General features: G+C 41.3%; 1 protein-coding gene across 2 annotated transcripts; it reads right to left on the bottom strand.

Annotated features, from left to right (window-relative positions):
* Positions 1 to 1992: 1992 nt before the first annotated feature.
* RB195_016418 (uncharacterized protein) lies at positions 1993 to 26453 on the bottom strand (the record flags this gene model as incomplete). Of its 2 annotated transcripts, none has more annotated exons than XM_064182943.1 (50): positions 1993 to 2445; positions 3897 to 4004; positions 4277 to 4400; positions 4461 to 4529; positions 5474 to 5616; positions 5859 to 5972; positions 6037 to 6169; positions 6235 to 6326; positions 6387 to 6557; positions 6715 to 6804; positions 6860 to 7025; positions 7307 to 7410; positions 7477 to 7548; positions 7636 to 7737; positions 7934 to 8044; positions 8243 to 8432; positions 8493 to 8638; positions 9016 to 9181; positions 9258 to 9389; positions 9457 to 9548; positions 10787 to 10960; positions 11039 to 11125; positions 11190 to 11275; positions 11341 to 11420; positions 12100 to 12257; positions 12361 to 12531; positions 13230 to 13334; positions 13401 to 13529; positions 13641 to 13748; positions 13817 to 13904; positions 14025 to 14164; positions 15096 to 15221; positions 15580 to 15721; positions 15961 to 16052; positions 17548 to 17718; positions 18676 to 18765; positions 19052 to 19214; positions 19970 to 20061; positions 20138 to 20317; positions 20495 to 20605; positions 21243 to 21335; positions 21406 to 21496; positions 23430 to 23563; positions 23644 to 23719; positions 23780 to 23908; positions 24468 to 24559; positions 24621 to 24791; positions 24858 to 24935; positions 25019 to 25178; positions 26272 to 26453. In XM_064182943.1, 50 exons carry the CDS (start codon positions 26451 to 26453, stop codon positions 1993 to 1995), a joined length of 6477 nt encoding a protein of 2158 aa, XP_064038824.1. The 2 variants fall into 2 exon arrangements, with proteins under 2 accessions (XP_064038824.1, XP_064038825.1); XM_064182944.1 differs by lacking the exon at positions 26272 to 26453 and having other exon boundaries at positions 1993 to 2111; positions 2166 to 2445; positions 13401 to 13443; positions 13678 to 13748; positions 25019 to 25096.

Below are 26453 nucleotides of genomic sequence, written 5' to 3'. Positions count from 1 at the left end.
ATGTCCTGATAACGAAGACATAAGCACAACGTTGGAAACATTCGCTAATCCTGCCTTTAATCCTCGCCAGAAAGGTAATTAGTTGGATGATTAAATATGACAAGCTCAGTGGTGCTATAATCAGTGTCAGATCAACGCATGTAAACGAGAACTACCACTTCATTAGTTCCAGCCTCGATTATGCACTGATCCAACCTTCTACTATTCTAGAGCAGTTGTCACCGACCTATCGGTTACAGGATGTTAATGGTGCACAAAATCCGTTCAGAGTGCTATGTATTGGGTTGTTCCACAAATTTCTTTCCTATTTCTAATATTTTCTTATTCAGCAGCAAAGATATTCCAATCAACAATACAGCCGGCATAGTTGCCAAGTCTTCGTCGAACGATGCGATAGTCTGTTTGACCTAAGAATTAGCTTGTAATGTGTTGAAAATCTTTGAACGACCATGGAAAGCAAATTATGAGACGACCTAACACTAAACAGATTCCCGTGAAATGGGCCCCACACCTCATCCCCGCGTCAAATGAAGAGGTCTGACAACCCACAATGAATTTATCCTACTAAGCTCAATAATACCGAATACCATCCCATTTGTTAGGTTCTCTACAGACATTACGATAAAAGAAAATAGGACGTGATATTATGGCAACATGCTGAATTGATATGAAATCAAAAACTCTACTCTTTATAGGTGGAAGATGTGTACGCAAAAACTCGTCTAAGATGGCTTATTCCACCGCTAAATCAAATGATCTATGTAGTGACAATCCTCATATTAACACTCATTCAACAACGAAAGTCTGTCCGACCATGAAACCATGTAAAAGAAAATGCGACATGAGAAGATGTGCATACTACGCCGGGAAGTAAAGTACAGTCGGCTCAAAACGAGATGAAGCACGGTGCAGTTGCGTAAGCGGTTGCGCTCGAAGCGGCGCGCTGGAGATAGCGATTGGAATCAAGGTAGGGCCATCGAGAACTGCAGCAATGAACGGTGGGAGCAAGGGTCCTCACTCGACCCTAATCGCTACGCTTCACCGCAGCGCTTCGAGCGCGATTGCACCGTGCCTCATGTCGTTTTGACTATAATGCAAGCGTGTGCTGACGAAAGGGCGAACGAGCGAGTAGATGGCAGAAGAGTGAGAATGAGCCGCAGTAGAAGTATACCTTTCCCACAGAAATCCCAAGTAATATTTCCCTCCGAAAACTTCCGAAATTTCAGAAGCGAATCCATGGGAAAGGGCTCCGAAACCGTCTTCTTCCTATAAAATGATGCTCTTTCAGTGGTAAGCATTCATTGAGCGGAAAATGTGAACAATGTGAATCTCGCGTTGTACCTAGAAGTAAACGTGACGTTTGAGCATAATGAGAAAAACTGCAGAAAAAGAAATTTCGAGGATTTGTGGTTCTGTGTATTATTTTCATTTAGAAGCTCTCTAGGTTTGGAACCTGCAAATTCATTTTGTGGAGCCTTGCCTTTTAGTTAATAATTGGTTGAATCACATCTACTTCACCTTCCTGCGAACTAGAAAGTCTGAAGAAGTATATGCGAAGACAGGATGGATGCTCATGAAAGGACTCTCCGGTTATGTAAATCTTCCACTTTTTTCTCTTCTCCCCACAGCATTCCAGCGCTGATATGATCGCTTTCCTGGGCGTTCAGAATCAATTTTTGCGAAGCGAACTGTTTGGTGGAAACTTGGCATTACAACGCAGTACTTTAAGTATTTATCTTGAGAGTGTCGATATAAACTGCATGTATTTCCAGCCACTCAGTGAGCGGAGTTCTCATTTGCCTCCTATCTAGAACCAATCCACACGACAACAGCAAATAAGCTCATCAGAAGCGCGCCAGACTCAATTAAAATATGCTTCTGGCACGACTCATCACGTGATTCTCAGCAATCTTCCGGACACTGAACAAATTAGCCGATCGGAAATGAGTTTGTAAACATAAAGAAATTAAGATTTATTTTAGAAAATATAATTTACAGCAATAAGAAGTACGATAGAGCTACGACCAGTACACTCTGCAGTATTAGTATTGATGATGCATTTTCAGTTGTCGTTTGTGCAAAAGTACTGGATGGAGCTGTTTGCGTACTGCCTGTATTCGTTGTCGTTTGTGCAAAAGTACTGGATGGAGCTGTTTGCGTACTGCCTGTATTCGTTGCAGTCGTGGTGCTAGCAACGGACGTTACTGTAGATCCACTAGTAGTACTCCTTACAACACTGGTTACAGCACTGCTTCCACCGCCTCCTGTAGGTTTACTACTACTGGTACGACCGTTGGTACTTCCACCACTTGTTGTCGTTCCTAGTGTAGATATGGTTGCGGGCATTTGCATAAACGGAGTACTGTAGTCATTCCCCAGGATCCAGTTGTACATCATCTGAAGTGCCTGTGCCGGACGATCCAATGGCACGAAGTGACCGGATCCCTGAAAAGTAGATAAGACCATAATAAACTTATCAGAAATCTAAGCAAAACATCCAACGCTGTTGAATAACACAAAGATCTCCGTGTCCAAAACTATGTTTTAAACCATTATTGTGCTGAGAGTTATAGTTCCCAGTTCTACTCATAAAACTACTACCTAGTACGTAGATGCTATTCTTTTTTTTTGTTCCACCATCATATAAGATGATGTGGTTCACTAACGATTGTCGTGAACATCAGCTGTCATTTACAATCTGTTCATGTTAGCGCTCTTTTCTCATAGCCTATTACAGCTTATTCAGCTAATTTTATAACTACTTGGCATAAAACTAGAACTGCATTACTTAAACCAGTGCGTTGCTAAGAAATCTCGCATTCGTATAATTATGTAACACTTCATAGTAGAGAATAATCAATAGATATCAAACAAGGAAATCAATTGCGAAGTCTTGCATGCCAAGGCTATGCTTGGAAAGTTTGCTATCTAATCTGACAAATACGTGGTTCGACTCCTATAAGTCAACCAGTCCAGTCACTCGTAATTGTGTTGTAGCAATTAAGGATTTATAGTCGCCCTTAGCTTGTTAGCTTCCGCTTGAAATTACTTTCAATCAAAGTACGCTTATTGAATTATAAACTGTTAAACATGCTAATTATCAAAGAAAAATCGGCGGAAAGGTAAGTGGAGGCAGGGGTGGGACACACAAGACTGACCTAATCGAACTGCGTTTGGAGGTCAAAAATAAATCTTAAAGCACAAAAATTGTTCTTAACTGTCAAACGTGATAGTAGAAGTTCCTGCTTAATCCGAACCGCTACGACTATACCGCATCGAGCGCAGCCGATAACGAAACTGCACTGTGTTTCATGTCGTTTTGACTATAATGTATTATGTGCTGCTTCATGTTGCTTGGAGCCGATATAGCTATTCATTCCCAGTGAGGAACTGTCGATGGATGAACTATCCCTTCTTAAATGGGAAAGTCATGTGACAGTTAAGAACAATTTCTTGCTTTAAGATCTATTTTAGAGTTCTAGGCGCAGTTCTGACCCGACTAAGTCAGTCGAGGGCTTAAGACCTATGCATTAGTCTTAGAGGATCCATGATATGCAGGCTGGTAAGAGAAACCAGGCTTACTGGAAGTGAGTAACTAAATCATATCATGTAGTACTTTCAACGAAAATAGGACCGAAAATGACCTAATAGATGGTCTCTCCGCAATCCACATTTAGCAGTTAAGAACGATTTTTGTGCTCTAGAAACAGTTTTTGCGTCCCAATTGCCAGTTTGGGTAGAACAGTCTTGAAAGCTACCCAACTATCTTCTCGTCCCGTGAAAAACCGCGATTTTCGATTTTCCGCAACACTTAGGGATGTTACTAATTTTACAATTCTACATCTGCAGTGTTACGGAAACGTTTAAATACATTAAAAAAAAAACAATTGACCAACCTTGACAGTTAAAACGTCAATATTCTTTGCATATCTTCTCGCATATCCACCTAAGGTTGAATAGTAACGCGGATCAATCTGATAGCTCCACGGTTGTCTTGATGGTAACTGCAAACACAACTTGGTCTCGCTGCAACCATAGGTGCGATAGGGAGAAGCCGGACCCTCCCCAGGTGAAGGGGGTTTAGCTCATGGGGTGCAGCTCAAGTGAAGGGATAATTTCGCCAACCACCCAAAAGTGAAGAGGGTAATTTCGCCAACCGTTTAAAAGTGAAGCATGTCCCTTCTCCAACCGTTCAAAAGTGAAGGGGGTCAGAGCACCGGCTCCGATTATCGCATCTATGGCTGCAACTGTTCCGAAGTTCGAAACACTAACTCACTCCAAGACCGAGAGTGCCACTGAAATACTGCGTGGTAAACCATTCTACACCCATCCAATTACACATTGTATCTACATCTCCGCTGTATAGAAGTATGGTGAAGTTGCTAGCAGTGTAGTACAAACTAAATCAACAAATCGACAATAGTATGTGCAATCAACGCCGAAAATCGAATACAGTATACCTGTTGATGATATAGTCGAACGACGGTTGTGCAGTAGGGTTTGTCTGGTTATATATGGCAATCATTCTTCTGGAATCGAGTGGATAAAATATAAGTAAATTAATGAAAGAATGAATGAATGAAGTAGCGAATAAACGGAAGACGGTCCGGTTCAATAGCTGCGGAACAACCGCTAACTAAAAGTGCCACAACAACATAAATGCACCGCCAGACGATGGCAGACATTTTTTGCATAGATATTCGCTAGATCACGATGCACAAGAAGCTGAAATGAGCTTCAAGAAAATAGATGCAGTCGAGTCAAAACGACATGAAGCACGGACATCTGCGTAAACGGCTGCCATCGAAGCGGCGCGGAGAAGCGTAGCGGTTGGAATCGTGTAAGGATCCTCGCTTCCGCCTCCCATCTCTGCAGTTCGCCGTGGTCCACCTCGATTTCTACCGCTGTCTCAACCTCATCCCCTCCGAGCGCAGTCGCTTTCACAACTGCACCCGTGCTTCATGTCTTTGTGACCCGACAGTACATCACAAAAGCCTAAAAGATTCTTGTACAGAAGAGGTAGCTGAACTTGTTTTGTTTTTTTTATTATTTCTCGTATTCTTTCGTTAGTATGTCTCATAGAGTCTGTTGTTCAGTTTATGCAGACCATGAGGTTCTGGAAATTACCTTGAAATTAGAGAGGACTTTCGTGCCAATTTTACACAAGAGGGGAATGGAACGGCCGCAGAATGAAATTAAGCTGAGTATACGACGAAAACAGCGTAGTTTTGCATAAAAGTGGGAAACACCACAAGCATTCTCAAAATCGCAACTTTTCATAAAAACAAGGTCACGTTAATGAAAAATAAAAACAGTGGAAAAGACAGGGAGCTCGAACATCCCTATGTATATACAAGGCACAAAGATTCTCCCAAACCGCTACCTTCTACACCCAACAAAGAAAATGCCCCTTTGCTCAAGAACGCTCGCATTGACAAATCCAAAGTTATCAATCAATATTTGCTCTACCTACCCATCTGCCTTCCATTTCGAAGTGCTGGTAGGGATATGGAGTGCTCTTTTTACGGAATTTAAGTTCATGTAACTGACGAGAGCATCATTCATGTAGCAATAGTAGCCCATATACGGATCCGACGAATCGTAGTTGTTTCCACTCTTGAAGCAACTACAGTAACACATGAAAATTGGGAGAAACATGCAAATGGACGTCCTATGGACGAAGGGTTTAGTTTGTCTCTTAGCGCAACCTCAGTTAGTATGAATATCAAAAAACGAGCTGCTAATGGTAAGGCTTACTTAGTGATGACTATAGTCCATGGCTGTAGATCAATCTTCAAAAGTCAATGGTAAACTACTTACGGAAAAAGAATGAGAAACAGAAAGAAAACCGAACTAACCCATGTATCTCCAACTGGTGCAGTAGCATTGCTAGTTTTCATGGTATAACATTGTTGGTATAGGTTATAGGGATCGAACTCCGTAAGTAAAATATTGATCCCCTGCTGGATCATCTGCAAATTCGGGTAGCAATGTTTTAAGCTTCACAGTAGTATCATGTAAAGAAGGGTAACTAACATAATTGTAGCATTGATCATTTGGATCTCCACCAGGAATCATGTTATTGAACGACGTAATATGCGAATCTAAACGGCAGTCCATCTCATCGGTCACAGGGTCACAGCAGAGGGAGATCACGGTCTTGTAGGTGCTGAAATGGCATCCTCGAGAAAGAGTAAGTCAGAGCGGATCGAAAAATCCAGCACGACCACAAACTTGTGTGTTATTTGTCCGTGGTAGTAGGAGAGATGGAACAATGAGTTCATATCAGTATGTTTGTTGAGCACACCATTTCCTACAGCTAAGCCCTATAATACAGCAAAAGTTGCAGTTTGCCTGCATCCTTTGTGTGAAAAAAATTGACAAACTTTGTAGTTTATGTTGAGCGTTCCGTTCTGGATACTTTGGATTAGCAGAGCTGCTAGAGTAGGGATGTAGACGCCAGCGTAGGACTCCCCGGTGGTGTAGAAAGGTCGAGTACGATACTCAGGATAAAGGTTGAAGAAGTCTACTACAGCTGCGTAGTTTTCAGCAGCCGTCTACAGGAGAAAATCGATAAATCAATCACGGCTACGTGTCACATGAGAAAGTGCCAATTAACGAAAGGAATAGAAAACAGAAGAGATCGGAAGGTACGCAAAACCAATGAGACACGTACAGACCGCGAATCCCAAATCTCCAAGACGTGATACTCACCAATTCATCTGTGTATTGCGGTAGAATGCCATCTGTTGAATAAGAATACCCAACTCCTACTGGAGACTCCAAATAGAGAATATTAGCGAACTGGAACAGTATTTAGTCAAATGACGTGAGAGTATGATATTCTATATTAGACCACCTTATTCCATGAATATGGATTCCTTGTTACAGTGAAGCCGTCCTTACCGATCCTAAAAGGCCCATTCTCGAAAAATAAACCTTCCAAAGAGCTTGACCCTGGTCCCCCGTTGAGCCAAAGGAGCAAGGGAGCATCAGCTGGACTTACGAGTTCTGCCTCTACTAGCCTGCAACAGAAAAATATGGTAAGGTCAAAACATGAAGGACGGTGCAGTTGCGTAAGCGGCTGCGATCGAAGCGGCGCGGTGGAGAAAGCGTTTGCAATCCTAGTGGGACCATCGCGAACTACAGCCAAAATGGTGCTCAAGTGTAGTGTCCTCCATTGGTCTTAGCCGCTATGCTTCACGGCACCGCTTCGAACGTAGATCCTTACGCAACTACACCGTGCTTTATTTCGTTTTTACCCTACTGTATTCAGCGAAAATTAAAAGATTAATAGATAACGTACCAGTAATGCAACATATGTGTGTCTGATCCTTTAAGGTATCCGGAGTACTGCCTAAACGACAGATCACCGTCTAGGCCAGGCATCGAGAAGATTCGATCGGATTCCTGCGATAATACACAAAAAGTAGTACTGTAACCTGCAGAACAAATGAACATTATCTCAGTGCCAACCTTGCGTGTGCAATTCTGCGTCGATGTAGGGGCACTGTTACCGCCGACTACGGGTTTTGGAGTAGTATCTACCTTAAAGAAAGGAATTCGACGGGAGAACAACAGTGATAGTTGCTGTGAGTCAATGGTACAAAAACTGATTGATGTCAAAACACCTACATCAAAAATAGGAGTGCTGTAATTAGCATTGTTTCTTAAGAAATTGACAAGCATTTGAAGCGCTTGAGCAGGACGATCCATCGGTACAAAGTGGCCGGAACCCTGTAATTCGTATCGTATCGCATTCTGTGGGAGTATAATAATCGTGACGGAACCTATAGACTACTCTGTTAGCCCTCCAAAACAATCTTCAGATCTCTATTTCTAAGTATTATTTGTTTTTTTCTTTGCTTCTACGTAACCAGTAAACCCCCGAAACACTGCATTAAATGTGTATTGATCGTCAGTTACAACATACCTTAACTGTAAGCTGTACGAGATTGTGAGACCATGCCTTCGCATACCCAGCCAAAGTGGGCATGAACTGTGGGGATTGCTGATAAGTCCATTGTTGCCGTTCGTAAAAAACCTGCAGAAAACCGGTAACTTTTGTCCATTCTATATAGCATAGTTTCTGTAGTTGTTAAAATGATGCTACGTAAATGTCTTAACAAAGAACTTTATACAAAGTATGAAATCCTGCACAAGACTTTTGAAACGTTCTTTTCGAACAATTGTTCAAGAGATTTTAAGAGAATTAAGAAAAACTTGGCCAAAATACACTTACAGTAAGGTTTCTGGTAGCAACTAATTCCTCAATAAACCACTGATCACCAAGAAATTGGCACACAGTGTCCACGTCACCATTGTAGAACATCAAGCGCATATCGTTAGCTAAGTAGGTCTTCGAATTCATTATTCCGTGTATGGTGCTCGACATATCATAATACACTTTTTCTTGATGGTAATCCAAATTGCTGGAAGCACGAGCACTATTTGCTATTACCAGCTCAAAATGTGGTCGAGTTAAGACCCACCTACAATCGGTCCACTTGCTTCGGTTGACAAGTTGTGCGTGAATAGCCGATATCACCTCTTTTCGGTTCAAGTATACTTCCATGGTGTCATCGTTGAAACATGCGAAACCATGGAACGCGTCTGTGGAGCCGTACCACGATTTAGCCTGCAAAATTCCTTCAGTGCCACATGGTTACGCGATGGTTATGCAACTGCAAAGAGATATGGCTGAAAAGTGTCCAGAAAAAAAAGAAGTTCATTTGAAAAGGTAAAAAGTAAATTTAAGCAAATCAAGGTAAAGGATAAAGTGTAGTTGAGGGGGAGAATCCAAGTACGGAAAGAAGATAACTCGTTCAAGACACCTACAAAAGGGAGCCTAAACCACATGTCAGTAGTATAATTGTAATTTGCTTGCCGAAATCTTCAGACAATTCCCAGATCTATTTTCGTCACCCTTCGATCACAGACAGAAGGAGAGGAAAACGAAAGGACAGACAGGGAAGCACATAGAGGGAGGTAAGAACTGTCAGGGAAGCATCTTACATTGTTGTCGGTAAACATAGGTGACGCTTGCGTTGAGTTGACTCCCAAAGCAGCATTTCGCTTTAAAGCAGCTGTTCGCCCCCTCCCTGCAATTTTTGCCAATTTCCTGGACGATCTGGTCCATGGTTGTTGATAGCAGTCTTGGTACATATTGTAAGGATCCTCACTGAAACAGACAAAATGGTTCGAGAAATATCATTGTTGGGCAGATAAGGATTGACTGGGTGTTGGGATAGCCTTACTTGAACACCCCAAACTCTTCGAATTTTTTTTGCGCGGCATAGCACTGTGATCCAAAACGTGCACCATAGTAGTTGAAATAGATTGGATTAGTGATATTGTCTGTGCAGGAAGTATAGAGCGAATTCCAGTCACTGAAACAGTCATTAAAATGTATTCTGTTACCACTTACAATGTCGTACAATGCTCCTGGATACTCACTCAACACCATTGAATCCTCTTCCGTACTGAAGCGGTATCTCTGAGTTGTCTTGCAAGTATTCACTCAGTATACCGTTTCCAATAGCCATCCCCTACAAAAAAAAAATCTGCATGAGAACAGAGTCCAACGAACTCCTGTATGAAAATATGAAGTATCCAAAGTTTGTCAGAGATAGATATCATCCCCCAAAATGTGGAGGAGCAAACAACATTTCAAAAGACTTGTGGTCCTTCCATTCTGTGACAATAACTAATGTTGAGAAAAAGAGGGGAACGGTCAAGAGGTACCCGTATGATGTGCCGCCGCATATCCAGGAGGCTAATGAGCGTCGTTAATTGCACGGTGCGTCTCCTGATACCGTCATAAAAAAATGCAACAAAAACCGTCGCAACAGTAGCCTGATAGCTCCTGTTGCGCTATGTCTTCAAGACGTCCCGCCCACGCCACCCTTCCCCCCACTTTGCCGCGTCTACCGCTCTTACGACGATTTTTTTTTCGCCGCGCCTATAGCTCTTAAAATGCTCTTAAAATTAAAATAAGATGCGCTTTTAAAATCGAACGCAAAGGAAAGTACCTGGTGTTAGATGTTGTTCGAAGGTCTACATAAAGTGTGCTTGTAAGTTAATATAAAAGAAGGAAAGAATGAAATAGGTTTGTATAAGTGATATGCGATTTGAAAATGCGAGTGAAAATGAAATTATCCAGTTTCGAGTTGTTAGGTGGAACTGTGTCTCTTTTACTGATAGTTATTGGTTAATCAGAAAAAAAAAGAGTTCCGCGAAGAGTTAAAAGCGCAAAACACGAAAGTCCTCAAGCGAGAGGATCTTGAAGGGATCTTTCGCCGAAGTTTTCAGTGTTGATTTCCTTTAGCGGAAACGTATTTCTCACATCAACAGCAGCCAAGAACAAGGCACTTTGCACTTAGTTCGCCTCTATCTATTCGTATTTATGACGAATGTCGAGGTGAGAAACGCCACACCGCCGACTCCATTTATTAGTGAGGGGTTTAGGAAGTTGCATCTAGGACAATAGCATTAAAAACATGAAATATTCTTAGCGAATCCGGGGATCAGAGGACACCAAGAAAAAAGAAGTGTTTGATCTGGAATGTGATCACGTTTTCGGTTCTCTTCCTGAACACGAATACTGCTTTAAAGAAATTGAACTTAGAAGCCAGTGAAAACGTGCAGTTCCATAAACTTGCAGCTCTGGTTTGCAGTCTTTCACTTAGGCTTAAAGGAATAAAAACAGAGAATAATCTTTAACCCACTAATTATGAAAACGAAGGTTTTTTCGAGATAGCTTCATGATTGAAAAAATAAAAATCACCTTAAAATTGAGATCCAGAGTACCAGCGTCGATCATCTGCACTAATCTCAACGACAATGTCGGCCCGTAGACTCCGGCATAACTTTCACCCGTCACAAAGAATTCGTTGTGTTTATATGCAGGAAAGACGACTTCAAAGAAGTATTTTATGGCCTGTGCGTTATTGTCGGCTGTCTAGAAAGGCAATCAGTTAGAACGCGAGCACTCTCGATCGTTTATGGCATTGGCCACTTGTGTGTTTATGAAACCTACCGTATCATCTGACCAATAGTATTTGGAATCATCGGTGTACGAAAAGCCAACACCAACGGGTGCTTCTAAGAACAGTACATTCGCCATCTAGAAACAATAATATCTTATCAACCAAAAAAAAGAGAATCGCTTCGTAAAAGGTGCTATTTGCCTTATTCCACGAATATACATTCTCATACAGAGTTGTGGCGTTATCGTCATTATTGTGATAGGGTCCAAGTTCTTCCAAAAGTCCACCTTAATGTACGGATTTTAGGCAGAAAAGACAGTGGTAGGAGCGATCAGAACATAATAAATATTACCCAATGAACTGCATCCAGGACCACCATTGAGCCATAGGACGACTGGATCGTTTACAGGATCATTCTGCGATTCCATAAACCTGAAAAAATGAAACAGAATTCCTGTATTTGATATCGTAAAACTAAAAATCAATCAAGTCCAGTTACGTACAATTGCCTCTTAGAACCATACTGGAGCGCAAATTCGAAAAGATATGGGTATTTTGAAAAAGAAATTGAAGTTGCCTATGAAGTAGCCGAAATAGTAATTAGTGAATTAATTAATTAATTAATTAGTAATCAAGGAGTGAGCAGAGGGGAAAAGAGAACAGGGAGATCATTTAAACTGGTTCCTAAGGGGTGAAAAGAATGTCTTTTAAAATCAGTTAAAGGAGAAAGAAAAAAGATGACGCCCGAATAGCCTGAGCCGCATTCAGTATCACTTAACTTCTTTCTTGAAAAACTTTTGACTTAAAAATTAGCACTGTTTTCGCACACGGAAGAAAAACGATAGAACATTCTTCAGAGAACCGCTGAACCACTGATATCTATTGGACCGATAACCTTTCCTCCACCCGTATTTATAAATAGAAGGTAGATCTTATAGGAGAAACGTGCAGTTGAACGGTTGTTGTTGGCGGGACAAGCGCATGCCCATGAACGATTTTGAAAAATCGGAAAAACATAGAATTTCTAATACATCAGATAATTATACATTCTTCTCACAATTATCCTGAAAAAGAAGAAAAACTAGCGAAATAAACTCCGTAAATTGCTCACCAGTAGAATAGATGGTTTTGTGGATACACAGGTGACGTAAGATATCCAGAAAACTGGCGAAAGGTCACATTAAAAGTGAGACCAGGTAAATTGGTTATCATGTCCGTTAACGCCTTGCTCGTTAGATTAGACGGATCCGTGTTTAGCAGCACCTCATGCTGGAATAACGCGTTAGCAAATAAATAACTACAAATAAAAAGTAGTAAGACTGTCAAATAACATCTTTCATTGAGACAATCAGTCAACCTGTCTGCACAGTACTTTTTCGATAAATTCTTCATCCATTGAAGGTAAAGTCGGCATTTGTATTGTTGGTAGTAGCGACGGTATTGGATAAGTCGTTCCCGAGCATGTGCCTAGTCCTGTATACTCCATCTTTAGTGGGGCAGGAGTCAGGGAGAATGGCAGACTGTTCAGATGTGGAGAAGGGGCCTATAAAAAAAGAAGTGACAGGCAAGGGAAAAGAGAGTTAGCATTTTGCTCTCTCTCTCTCTCTGATGTTCTCACAAACAACTTATCAATTGGGATTAAATTCAGGGATTTTATTCTTTGAAAAAAAGCGATGAAAAGTATAAAAGAAGACGTATCTGTGAACAGATAAGCAACGTGATTACTGATGTCTGCTAAAAATGGCCGATCTTGAGATTCACTGCCGGAGCACTTATGGTATGTGGGAAAAATTAACAAATATCGTTGCCTCAAATGGATGTTCAGACTACAAGAAAGAAAGAAAGGAAGAGAGAAAGGGTGTACAAGAAAAACTGCACGCCAGTCCAAAAGATTACTCATTATATTCATATTCAATAAATGCATTTATTTGGGAGAGTGACTTTGCTAGTATAAAAAGAAGTCCTGACGTTTTTAGTTGTTGTATCCTAGCCATAGAGTGGACGTAAAGCACTTGCAGACTAAAAGAGTCATTCCCATCGACACTCTTCCAGTCTGCAAGTGCTGTACGAATAACGCAACATCCATTCCGGAAAGAAAGGAAGAAAGAGAAAGAGAAAGAGAAAGAGAGAAAGGATGTAGAACATCTTTTTAACCCCATAATAGTTTGTGCGAGAGTTTTGTGGACGTAGCTATGTAATTCACCACTGCGATTTGGTTCAACAATTCCACAAACAACCGACCATGACAAAATTGTAGATCATTAACAACGCTGGTGCCGGCCGATCCATTGGAACCAGATGTCCGGATCCTTTTACTGTCACCAGTTGCAGATTACTAGTGAACTCCTGCAGGAAATAGGTATTGGTTAGCGATTTGAAAGATAAGAAGAAAGATTCAAGGAAAAAACAAACTTTTTTATATCCTACTAACTGAGGTCTATCGCGTGTTGTTTCACTGTAGAACCACGGTTCACGTTGTTGGCTCGGAAAATTGACAATAAATAGGATAAAATCGAGAACAAATACTTTCCAAGACAAAAACTAGTTACCCTAATCACAAAGCAAGCATATTTCTTTAAAATTCAGAAACAACTGTGCTCTACTAAGGTTGGAAATTGGGAAGTTTCCGAATACGGTGCTACTAGAACTCACCAAAAGCGTCAGATTGGCAGCAATTTCCTCAATTAACCATTGGTCTCCCAAATGATTACAGACTTGATCAGCGTCACCGTTGTATATCAACGTTCGCATATTAGTACTCTTGAAATGAACATTAAACGCAACATTAACACTGACATTAACACAGAAACAATAGGTCTGTTACTCACCTTATAAATATAATTTGTCAAAATAAACTTCAATTCTCCGTCGAGTTCAAAGTAGCTGCGATTATAATACTTAGCGTTAATAACAGAACTGAAAAATGAGCCAGTTTCGTATGAATTTCGAAAGAAAATCATACACTACTACTTTATTATACTCATCATACTTTGGTACAATTGCAGCGACTATGTAAAACCTTCATGGTAAATTTACTTGAAAGTGAGCCATGTTCCTACGGAGTCTGGAATGTGCAGGGCTTTTCTCACTTCTGGCTGATTCATGTACACAGTAGCTGCCTCATCACACCAACATGGGAAACCATTTAGGGCGTCAGACGAGATTTTGTTAACGTACTGTAACGAATACGGCATCGGTTTGCTCGAAATATGGTATACGCAGAAAAAAATTACAGAGAAATTACAAAACTAATGTGCACAAAGTGTAAAACATGACCATGACTACCTATAATAAGGTCAGAACGACATGAAGCACGGTGCAATTGCGTACGCTGCCTCTCTCGAGGTGGTACGGTGGAGCGTAGCGGTTAGGAGCGTACTGGATCCTTTGCTGGCACCATTCATCGCTGCAGTTTGCAATGGTTCCACCTCGGTTCCAACTGCTGCCTCTACGGGGCAGTTTCGAGCGCAAATGTATCGTGCTTAATGTAGTTTTGACCCGACTATAATGAAGACGCGCGCAAGACGATTTGCGTTCGCGCTCCCGACAGTTCCACTCTCTCCTTCTCTCTTCTTTTTTGATTTGCATCATCTTTCCTACTTTTGCATTCTGTTTGCACTTTTCACACTGCCAAACAACATAGAACTGTTGTGCAACAACTGCAGCGTTAAAGAAAATTTCCAGAGTCCGTATTCACGGAATCGGCCAGGCTTCTGACGAAAATTGTAGTGATTCTGCAGGAATAGAATGTAAACATTCGTCATGAGTTCTACAAACTTTGTCCTACATTTACAAAGAGTAACTTTTATAACAAAAATTAAACACATAACTGAAAACTTTTTCCTGATGAAGAACGAGAAGCCCGAAAGAAGCTTTAAATAAGGGACAAGTCAAGTTTGAAAAGTACAAATAGATTCACTCCATGAAAAAAACAGAACATAATGATATTAACACTATGTACACCTTGCTGCAACGGCCACGCCAGTACCAACTGACTTTGCTTATTAAGAGTCCACTAGTATTGACATGAATAGAAGCAGGAGCATCATCCATACGAAATAAATGTCAAACTACGACAGCAGAGAGAAAATCGAGTAGTATTATTACCGGGCTCACGGAAATCTCCTCATTTACGTTGGACGAGTTGTCCACAGGCGTCTGATAACAGTCTTGATAGATGTTGTATGGGTCATTAAGTGACGTCCAGATTTGATCATTAACGATTTTTAGAATCTGTAATGGAAGAGACAAATCCTCTAAAAAAACGACTGGAAAGTTTCTGACATACAGGGAAGTGCAGATCCAGGAAATAAGTACACGCTCACAGACTTCTACCAATAAAAAAATCAGAGTACAAGTAAAGTCAGTGAATATAGAGTAGATGAACAACAATAAAACAAAATAATTTGAAATTCAGATTAGCCACTGCGAGGTGTAAGAATTTCCTTGCTATCAGTCCCGGAATCAGAAAATTACATAAGTGTGGCCATCTTCACAATTGGGATTTTAATATACTTCTTACATTGTTTCAGGTGGCAGTCAACACAGTACTTTTTAACAGTCACAGCTAAATCCATAAACAGCAATATACCTGCTGTGCACACCACTGATCAGCTCCATCTTTTGCGTGATAGTTTCCCAGATAATCGAAATAGATATACGGTGTATAGAAATCACATTTCGTTGTGTCCACAATGTCCGGGCAACATCTCGCAGTTAGAGCATCGTATTCGCTGCAAAACGTGAAGGTGTATAAGAAGGAAAGTTTATGTATAAAAAGGTCAGATATTCTCAGTCACTGAAGCGAATACAAGTACAGTACTTGTCACAAACTGGTTTCACAGTTGAATTATTGACTAATTATGTGACGAAAACGAATGAAATTGTCAAGAGTAACAGAGTAAAGTCGCTCTGTACAGATTCCAAATTAATTCGCGAGACTGCTGAGTCCGGGATAATTATCTGAACTCACATCCTTCCGACTAATCCGTAAGTGTAGAGCTGAAAAATCGCCGAGTTAACCTGGTGCCTCGTAGTTAGTTCACCGTTTCCTATTGCAATACCCTACAATTAGACAAATTATGCCGAAGAATAAAAAAAAACTGTCAAAGCTTGAACTGTTGATCCATAGTGTAAACGGTGATATTAGTTCTTGTAGGACTGCGAGAGCAAGAGCATCGACAGTACCGAGAGGGACATACTAAACATCCTTAACTGATACCCGATCGCTGCTATTTCTATGAAGCGTAATCACGGACGGTGATAGACGCCCAAAATTAACGCTAAGTTAGGAACATAGAAGCGATAGTTGGAGCCGATGATCCAAACCCCTTCCTTTTTGGACGGATGGCGAAAGTATCCTCTGCACTTTTGGAAGGGTGGCGAAAGGATCCTTATCCCTTGAACTGATTCCCATGAGCTGGACCCCCCTTACCTGAGGATGGTCCAGCTCCTCTGAATCGCACCTATGGTTAGGAATATGGTTTAGATTTTAATGGGTCAAAATTTTGTAATGAGTGCTTCGCAGCCAACATGTGCAGAATTACCATGCTGTGACATTTTCCGCTATTTCGCCGACCGATAACTACGGAATTGCGTATAACCTTAAAAGTAAACTGAATTAAATCGCAACATTTGACTTTGTAGTCTATGTTTCCTTGTTCATTGTTCATTTCTTTGTTCACCTTTCCATGAACAACTCAACTTTGCACAAAATTACTCATTACACAGATTGTTTTGAAACGAATTAAAGTACACCAAAGAATGTAGGTATTGAGGAAAAATGAGGGAACTGGAGATGTAAAGAAAATAGTTACTCGAGAATGTCTGTTGTACAAAATTCATTCGCTTACAAAATAGGTGGCACGGTGGAGGGAGCGGCTGGGTGAAGGCGCGACCATCGCTACGTCCACTCGGACTGCAGCGAAAGTTCCATCTCGGTCCCAACCGTTGGCTCCCCTGTGCTGCTTCGAGTGCAGCGAATACGCAACTCCACCCAGCCTCAGGCCGCTTTGACCATTTCTGAGTATATCATTTTCAGCACGTGAGGCCCTGACGATGTGATACCGCCAAGAAGTTAAAGGCAGCATACCACGAATCTGAGTGATGCGGATTTCACCTGGAGTATCCGTATACGGGACCGTAGATTACTAAGACGGGGGTAGTCCTGTTCATCTCTCTCTGTATCACTGCAAGTGGCCGCCTCCAAAATGCTGTTTTGTACGACGCCATCTATTGCAACGGTCCACCCCTTGTGCCGCCTCCGCCCTGAGATTCGTCGAAAATCGATTCGGACTGCCCCGATAGGCAGCAAGGAAGGATGGCGCGCTGCAATAGGAGGCATCGTACAAAACAGCATTCAGGGGCCGGCTGCCTGCATTGATTCAGGGGGAGTTGGGCGGAACCACCCCCGTTTCCATAATCTACGACCCCGTATACGGATACACCACCTGAAATCCGTACTACCCCAGATTCGTGGTATGCTGCCTTTAACTGTAAATGACGACCAGCACAAAACTACGTTACGGATTGAGTAATTCACAAAACAGAAAGCACTCACCTTAAAGTTAATTTGAAGCTCTTGTTTGAAAATTCCCTGCAGTATTCTTCTTGCCAATGTGGGAATATAAACTCCTGCATAAGATTCACCAGTCACAAAAAATTCTCTATTCGCATAATGAGGGTAGATATTGAAGAAATCCTTCAGCGCGTTGAAATTCTCATCGGCAGTCTAGAATTCGCTATAAAGTCTGCAAAATTACGTTGTCAGAATTCGTAGGAGAACATGAAATGTGAACGCACAACAGTTTATCCTGTTTGTATCCATATATTTACTGCTAGGTGTGATAAAATAGGAAAGATTCACGTCAATGTTGAGAGATTTTGTTTTTAACTCTGTATGTATTTGTCTAAAGATCAAACCTTTTTGGTACCGTAATCTTCATGCGGGATCACATCACCACTGTCAACGCGACGCATATTTGCATGAGAGACTACTGGGTTAATTGGAGAAAATAGAAATATAGAAAAAACGGCTGTCAACTTGAGGAAAGACACATAGTTGGGTCAAACGAGGCCATACACTTTTCATTCTGCAGAGGTTTGGAAACTATGAAAATAAGGTAGTCCATACAATGTTTGTGGACATCGATCAGCGAGGCCATAAAATGGCTGTGACGTATACATACATAGAATAACATAACACTTTGACTGTAATACAGTATCAACTGTTGCTGAGTTGAGCATCGTCTGCAAGAAGCTAACGTTTTTTTTTAAATAGAATAGATACAGCTGGGCTAAAAATCGCTTTACAGTCGTAACGATGAGATGTGCTGATGCAATGACGAGAAGAAATAATTGGTATTGTGCATCGCCTGCATTGAGAATAAAAGCGAAATATCGGAGATTTGTGCGCTTATGAGGCTACGCAACAAAAAGATGAGTTCTCATGTGGTCTTATGCACATACGACCGCAGAAGAACTCGTCAACGTCGCATAATCTGTGAATACGACAAAGGGTTGTTTTCCGCTTCAGGACAAAGAACAAATCAGCATTTACGTCGGCGGGATATTTCAATGCGAAAGATTTGGCTTGGTTGACTTCGAATTTGAAACCGTGGCTAGAAAATGGGCGAAATATGCAGTCTTTCATGTTCACTGCTTATATAGAAGAGAGCTCAGAACTCACTTGGTCGTCGGTGTAGGCGTTGTCATTCGGTTGTGTGGAATAAGAGTAGCCAACATTGTGTGGGGCCTCCAGGTACAGTACATTGGCAAACTAAAGAATTTGTAGAAGTATGGACTTTTTCCAAGGTCAAAATGATAACATTCAAGTATAGTCGGGTCAAAAAGAAATGAAGTTCGGTGCAGTTGCGAAAAGGGCTGCTCTCGGAGCGGTGGAGCGTGGCGATTAAAATCGAGGATGTACCCTCGCTAGCACCATGCTTCCAGTCCAGTCCCAACCGCTAACTCCACCATCGCTTCGAGCTACTCACGCAACTGCACCAAGCTTCATGTCGTTTTGATTCAGCTATAGTGCAACTTTTACAAAATGAGATGTTGACCTTATTCCACGAGTAGACGTTCTCGTAGAGCGTTTTTCCATCCCTATTCGGACGGAATGGTCCGTTTTCTGTCAGCATACCCCAGACGGAGCTGCTACCGGGACCTCCATTTAACCAAAGCAAAAGCGGAGCGGTCACAGGATAGTTCTGGCTCTCTACAAGCCTGAAAGTGAGGATATGTGGCTTGAAGGAGAAAGCATGGTACGTTCCCATAATCAGATTATCAAAGGTAGTTCATATTGCAAGCTCTCGCTACTGCACTATGATGTTGTTACGTCCGTGGGGAATGAGACCATCCACCTTTTTTTGAATTTTTCTAGTTCTTTTTTGTGTAACTGAATAGGATTAGTTCAAAGTCAGAGTCATAACGAAATCCTTTTACGCTGGCAATAGCACCACCTCCCTGCCGTTCTCTTCATCAAAGACGAGGATGTACCATATCCTACGTAGGCCTCCTGAGGCTGAGACAATGAGTATGAAAGCGGCTACGCATACAACATTATCACGCTCTCAACTGCCCTTTTATATGCTGGTTACTCTATCTTCCTTTTTTTCTCTTAATAACTTTAGCCTACATCTAAAAGATCCTCCAAGACTAATGTTTAAGTTTTAGGGCCGTGACTGAGTTAGTTATTCACTTCCAGATAAAAGACAGCAGTTGAGTGCCCTCCTCCCCAAATGTTACCTTTTTCTATTTCTCATATGAAGTAATCACATCACTTAGACATACAAAACTACACGGTGTGAAGAACTACGCATGATAAACATTGCTACGCATGATAAACATTGTTTTCAAACGTTAAGTCTTGTTCTACGAGTCCAAAAATTTGAATTCGTCTACCCCTCCCCGCACCTTAAAAAAGCCGTCATGTATATTTTGAGAGGGAAAAACGAAAAGCTTTAACGATTGTAACTCACCAGTAATGCAGTCTATGAGTGTCTGAACCGCGGAGATATCCAGAATATTGATAAAAGTTTATATCATATGTTAGTCCCGGGAGGTTAATTATCTAGAATACAGCAAAAAATTGAAAATAAACCCAGATCTACTCGCGTTAGTATGAACATCCCTTCCCAATGACTCACCCTGTCAGCGTCCTTTCTTGTGGTGTTTGGATTAAGTTGTGGAGCATAGAACGCTACAAGCGGTGCAGCACCGAGATTCACTGCACTCAGGCAGTTGTCATAACCCAGTCCACGCACAAAGTTACGCACGACTTGCAATGTCTGCGCGGGTCGCGTCAAAGCTGCAGAATGACCAGCACCCTGAAAAAAGTAAGGCGCGTTCGCAACGCGGCCGTTTCTTTTTTTAAGAGATCCAGAGAATTTAGAATACATTATGTCGGCATTACCCGTCACATATCAACTCTACAATGAAATTATAAAGGATAGGATTGTCTGGATTGGAGCATCGTTGATTAAAAAGAATGTAACAATACGAACACGAATGGAAAGGACATGCAGGTTCCCAGAATAGATTGTTCGCAGCCCTCCGTCAGTGTTCGCGTAGATTCCGCGATAGTAGTTTGCATTCCACGTGTCTTCAGTGACAACCTGAATTTAAAATATAAAAAGTAGGGTGAGAGAAGGAGCATAGAAAGGGCAGAGAAAGCTAAACAAATATTTTTGAGCTAAGAGATATTGAAGCATTAGAAGATCAATTCCAATATATGGTATGTTCAAAAATTGCGACTTCTGCACTGCGTTCGTTTCCGTCTTCTATTCTCCTACTCCTCCTCTTCGAGTTCGAAACTTTTTAGTCACAGAAACATGCACGACAAGAACTGATTCAATGCGATAATGGAAAAGTCATGCGTAGATATGGGATTCGTGATTGGAAACAGCATAATTTCGTACGTAATCGCTCACGACATTCTGCACCATAAGTCAGAAAGTTTCGACAAGTTTTTAACTGTAACTACAATTGTGGGCCAATACAAGAACTCACTGCTAAACAATAGCTATAATCCGATCAAAACGACATGAACCACAGTGTAGTTCCGTAAGCGGTTGCGCTCGAAGCCGCTCGGTGGAGACAGCGGCTGGAATCCAGGTAAGACCATCGCAAACTGCAGCGACAGGAGGTGTTAATGAGGGTTCCACCACAATCTTAACCGCTACGCTCCACCACACCGATTCATTTCGTTTTGACCTTACTATATTTGAAAGGGCAGAATATCGATTAACTTACCGATAATCCTTGATTGGCGGCAAAGTTTCGCAGAAAGTTCTGAGCGCTTAGGAAATTGTTCTGTGTGTCCAAGTCACCATTGTAGAATAAAATCTAAACATAGCAACTCAGTTTATCAAAATTTACGTACTACCGATTCAATCGATACATCAATACAACGTACCGACATGTTACGACTAGAATAAAGTTTGTGGTTGAACACATTTGATAAAGAAACGGTGAGATCGGTAGATAATGGCTCGTAACCTTCATGCCTAGAAGCGAATCTTTAGACAGGTTTAATTGCTCTAAAGCCTAACAATTGTGGAGAGAGATCATGACGAGCCTTTTTATCAATCAAAACTGGACCAACTTCTATCACAGAAAGAAGGAACAGAACAAGTAAATCCTCTGTTAATGACGCACTTATGCTCTTTTCTACTCACAACATAAGTCATCAACGATATTATATAACACTTTATTTAATACCATTTTCCCAACAATTATTACACCATGCTGGTGAAATTCTGCCAATGTTTGTAATATTATAATGAAATATACCAGTATACAGATATATAGAGATACTGAGTGATGACTGCATGTGGATGATTTCAAGTTCCCAAATTCATCTTTTCTCCTTAGTCAAAGATTCTCTCAGCAAAAAAAAGACAAGCAGAAACAAACCGCCCACGCACAAAAGAGATTAAGGTATAGAAAATTATTTGATGTAATAGTTTTAGACGTAGCTCTACTAATTGTGCCTTTTATTTGGTCCAAAAAGCGATGTGCATAAATATATAAAGACTTAGCACAAAATACTTTTAATCATGCAAAGATCTCTCTGCAAACACGTACAAAATTACTGGTTATTACGGGTTGGAAAATAGGAAGCTAACGTTTTTCAAACTTAAAAATGCGCGTAAAAGTCTAAAGCATTGAAACATGTGATACATCGTTTCATAGAGAAGACTTCGCCCTATATGAAAGTGATGTTTCGACTACTCTCCCTTATTCGATCCTAGTTTTTATTCCCCTTTTTAAAATGGAGTGTCAAGTGCATTTTCAATGGTTTCTGTTCTTTCCATTTAAAGGCATTACTCCACGAATCTGAGGTGGTACGGATTTCAGGTGGAGTATTCGTATACGGGATGGGAGACTATTTAGAGGGGGGTGATTCCGTTCATTCCTTCTTAATTGCCGTAAAAAACGGCCCGGAAGATACGGCTCCATGCGTTCTGGCGCACTATTTTCTAGGAGTTCGACTGGAGCGCGCCAGCCTGGTGTGGCGTCGCATCTCTCGGGCCGTTTTTTACGGCAATTAGGAAGAAATGGACAGAATCACCTCCTCTCCATAGTCTCCCATCCCGTATACGAATACTCCACCTGAAATCTGCACCACCTCAGATTCGTGGGGTGATGCCTTTAATTGAGATGACAAGGTACTGCTCGTGAGATTTGTACCGGAAGGCATTAAATGGGACACGGAATACAAAAAAGAGAACATAAAAATTGATGGAAGAAAAACAAAAAAGGGAAAAATTCACTGAACAACGAGAGGAAGACATCCCGAACCATGGAGGGAACAAAAGTGGGGATTTATTACTGACTAGCCTATTGCATTCTTTTCTCGGAAACGAAAATGTGGAAAACATGAAATTTCCCTACCCCACGATACCTGGTCGACTGGTCTGCGATCGATCTTTGGGATTGGGTCAAAATTCACATCAAAGTTTCCTGACCAACCAAGTGCATACGGTACCATCTGTATTCAATCCAAATGGGGTAAAAAATGGTCTACATACACTACACTCCATTCTATCCATGAATTTTTCCAAGAGCTTTTTTCCAAAACGCAACAAAAAATAAGTAGATACACACATTTGCGTGTAAAATGTAGCAATATTGATTGATTTGGTTAGGATAGATGATGGATGACATATTTACCAAGGAGCAGAACCGAGAAGAGTGGTCTCTCCCTATGCAGTAATCCTCTCGCATTCACGACGAAAATGCCACCAAACTTCCCGCTTCTTTCATGAATACCAAATTTTTGCAAAATTCTGCAAACTCGTCCTTCGGGGAAGTTTAAGCCTTCCTGGGATTTTTTTCACGAATCCGATCAGTGAACATATCGCTTTTTTTTCTAATACGGCGTACGATGAAGTATAAAGCACATTGCTACCTACTGCTAATTTCATAGAAACTCACGCGCATGTTTGAAAGGGAACGTTAGCATGGAGAGCATGTCCAACAGGTCCGTACTCCAAGTAGGATCGAGTGGAATCATCCGCTCTGCACGGGTATCCATCCCAAGGATCGGACGAGTCATAGTTGTTGGATAACTGCAAAAGTCACAATATTGATTAATTCGTGACTTCTGAGACACTTGGACATTTCAGTTTAATTTCGTGCAAAAACTAACCCCTAACAACTCCTTATTGGTTTGAAGCCTAATATATTGACGGTAACAATCTTGATACAAATTCAACTGATTGACTCTTAAAGAACACTGTTTTGCATACAATACCGATCAATAAGTAAATATTCTACCGACTAACTGGGTATCTATCCAAGTCGACACTGCGCTTTTAGCCTTTGTTTGACAGGTGGCGTTAGGACTATTGTAGAAATCACATGACATCGTAGACTGCCCAGTGCAGCAAGCCGATCGCAGGTCATCCCATTGACTAAAATGTGTGGGCGTGGTTTATCACGTGGGGCGTGGCACAACATCCACTAAGCTCCATTAAAGACATCACCCACGAATCTGAGGTGGTACGGATTTCAGGTGGAGTATTCGTATACGGCATAGTAGATTATGGAGAGAGGGGTGATTCCGTCCATCTCTTCTTAATTGCCGTAAAAAACGGTCCGACAGATGAGGCGCGTGCACAAGGCTGGCGCGCTCCAACCGAACTCGTTGTAGGAAATAGCGCACCGGAACGCTCGAAGCCCCGTATACGAATACTCCACCTGAAATCCGTACCACCTCAAATTCTTGGGGTGATGCCTTTAGGAAAACATCGTGTGATAGTGATTTTAGAGACTGTTGACACAAAGTTTCAAGGTTTTTTTAAAGTACCACGATAGGTGAACGCCGTTAATTCCAAGATTTTCTCTTGGAAATACTCAGAGAAGTACGCAGCAACACGTTAGAGGGAGCTTTCTCATATTTTTTAAAGCATGAAAAATTTCAATGCCCAAAAAAATACAGTAAAGTCAATAAATCTGTAGCATGCAACGTACTCTTTCCCAGCGAATGCATGTGTATAAGCAATGGGCAGCAAAGTATTGTACTCTGTCTGAGCGCTCACTAATCCATTTCCAATCAATAATCCCTGGAAAAATAGTTTAGTACTAGCTCACAGCAACAACACTCAACAAGTTTCTTGCAGTTACCTGAACATTGATCTGCAGTTGGCTGACAGCCAATTTTTGTAGAATTTTCCACGCAACATTTGTCACATAGACAGAAGCATAGCCTTCACCAGCCAAATAGAATCGATTACCGATGCGTTCAGGGAAGACGGTGAAGAAATTGGTCAAAGCGCTCTCCAGAGCAGAAGAGACCTGAGCACACCAACATCGCTTCAAGTTCCTTCACCAACTCATTCCTTCCACTTCTTCCTACATTACCTTCTCATCGTTAAAACTTTCTGCAACCGGTGCAGAATATCCCACACCAGGAGCGTCAATAACTAAGAGATTAGCCACCTGAAAAAAGCGTTTTCTACTACTTCACCATGCCTAGAGCTAAATATGAAAGGGTGCTTGTAACGAGTTTACAACTACCGTACCTTGTTCCATGAAAAAACATTCTCGTACATTGGTTGCTGTTCGCCATACGAGCGCAATGGACCGATGTCCATAATCATACCGTAAATTGAACTGCATTGTATGCCATTAATGTACAATATGAGTGGATCACTGCTGGTATTGTACTGTGATTCTATATACCTAAAATTGAATCGAATCTATAGTTAACCTTTTCGAAATAATAATTTTTTTTTTGCAAAAAAATGGTTTTACATGGAAAGAGTGAGCGAAAAGTTACAGGATTAAATCCAGAAATTTTGGAGTAAAGGTCGAAATTTAAATAATCACGTATAGTTGGGTCAAAACGACATGAATCATGTGTGTAGTTGCGGTGCATTTGCCTACGAACTCGAAGCGGCGCGGTAGAGGCAGCGGTTGTGACGGAGTTGGGATCGCCGCAAACTGCAGCGATGGGTGGTGACAGCAACGGTTTCACCACACTCCTACCCGCTACGCTGCGCCGAAGCGCCTCGAGAGAATCCGCGGCCGTATACGTACGCAACTGCGTAAGTGTACGGCCGCATACGCAATTGCGTATGTGCTTCATGTCGTTTTGACCCTACTACGGAGAGCTGCATGGTGCAGTTAATAAATATGGAGGGTTTAGCATCTATTCTAGTTTACCGTTTATGTACCATGAAAAGATTTATTGGAAAGAGGTGTGCCCCCATCTATGTGTACACGAAACCTATGGAGACCAGTAAGAGCACTTTATCTTTCTTTCGCTCCGACAATTCTTCCTAAACGAAATTATCAAATTTCTTTGGGAAAAAATATGAGATAAATGAATAAGTTCCTTGTTTTGATATAAGTTTGGAATAATTTGTACCAAGTAAAGAATTGTTCACGGATCCACAGCTCATTCACAATCTACATATGGATCGAGAGGGTCATTGATCAATGAAAAATCTGCAAACTCAATCGTATATAGGAAAGAGAATCAAATTATTCGAAAGATGTCTTCTGCAAAAATCATACGGAAATACTCATTCAGCACGAGAGAAGTTGTTTCTGCCATTTTTTGTCTGGGACTTTTCCCTGGGGATGAAACTAAAGTGAGTAGATAGTAGGAAAATGGGTTTTAGATAGTTTTAGCTTAAATTTTCCGAAATTAACGAAATAATGTAAAATATGAGGAGATGCCTTGGCATTCGAACTCCCACACTGTCAGCCATATTTAATGCTCAAATTACAGTAAGATGGTGTAGAATTAACAAAAGAAAAGCTGCCTTACCAATAGTGCAGTGCATATAGTTCATTGCCAACAGTCGAATTTAAATAACCAGCAAACTGTTCATAGTTAATCTCGAATGAGATGTTCGGTAGTTGATCAACCCTGTCGGCAGCCGCTTTCACAGTTCTGTCTCCGGATACCAGATCCAAAACAGCTACCAAAAACAGTAACGTTAAGCGCAT

The sequence above is a fragment of the Necator americanus genome, chromosome II, assembly GCF_031761385.1.
Source record: "Necator americanus strain Aroian chromosome II, whole genome shotgun sequence".
Taxonomy (NCBI): domain Eukaryota; kingdom Metazoa; phylum Nematoda; class Chromadorea; order Rhabditida; family Ancylostomatidae; genus Necator; species Necator americanus.
The sequence above is the reverse complement of the archived record's forward strand: the minus strand, read 5'-3'. Positions and strand labels throughout refer to the sequence as shown.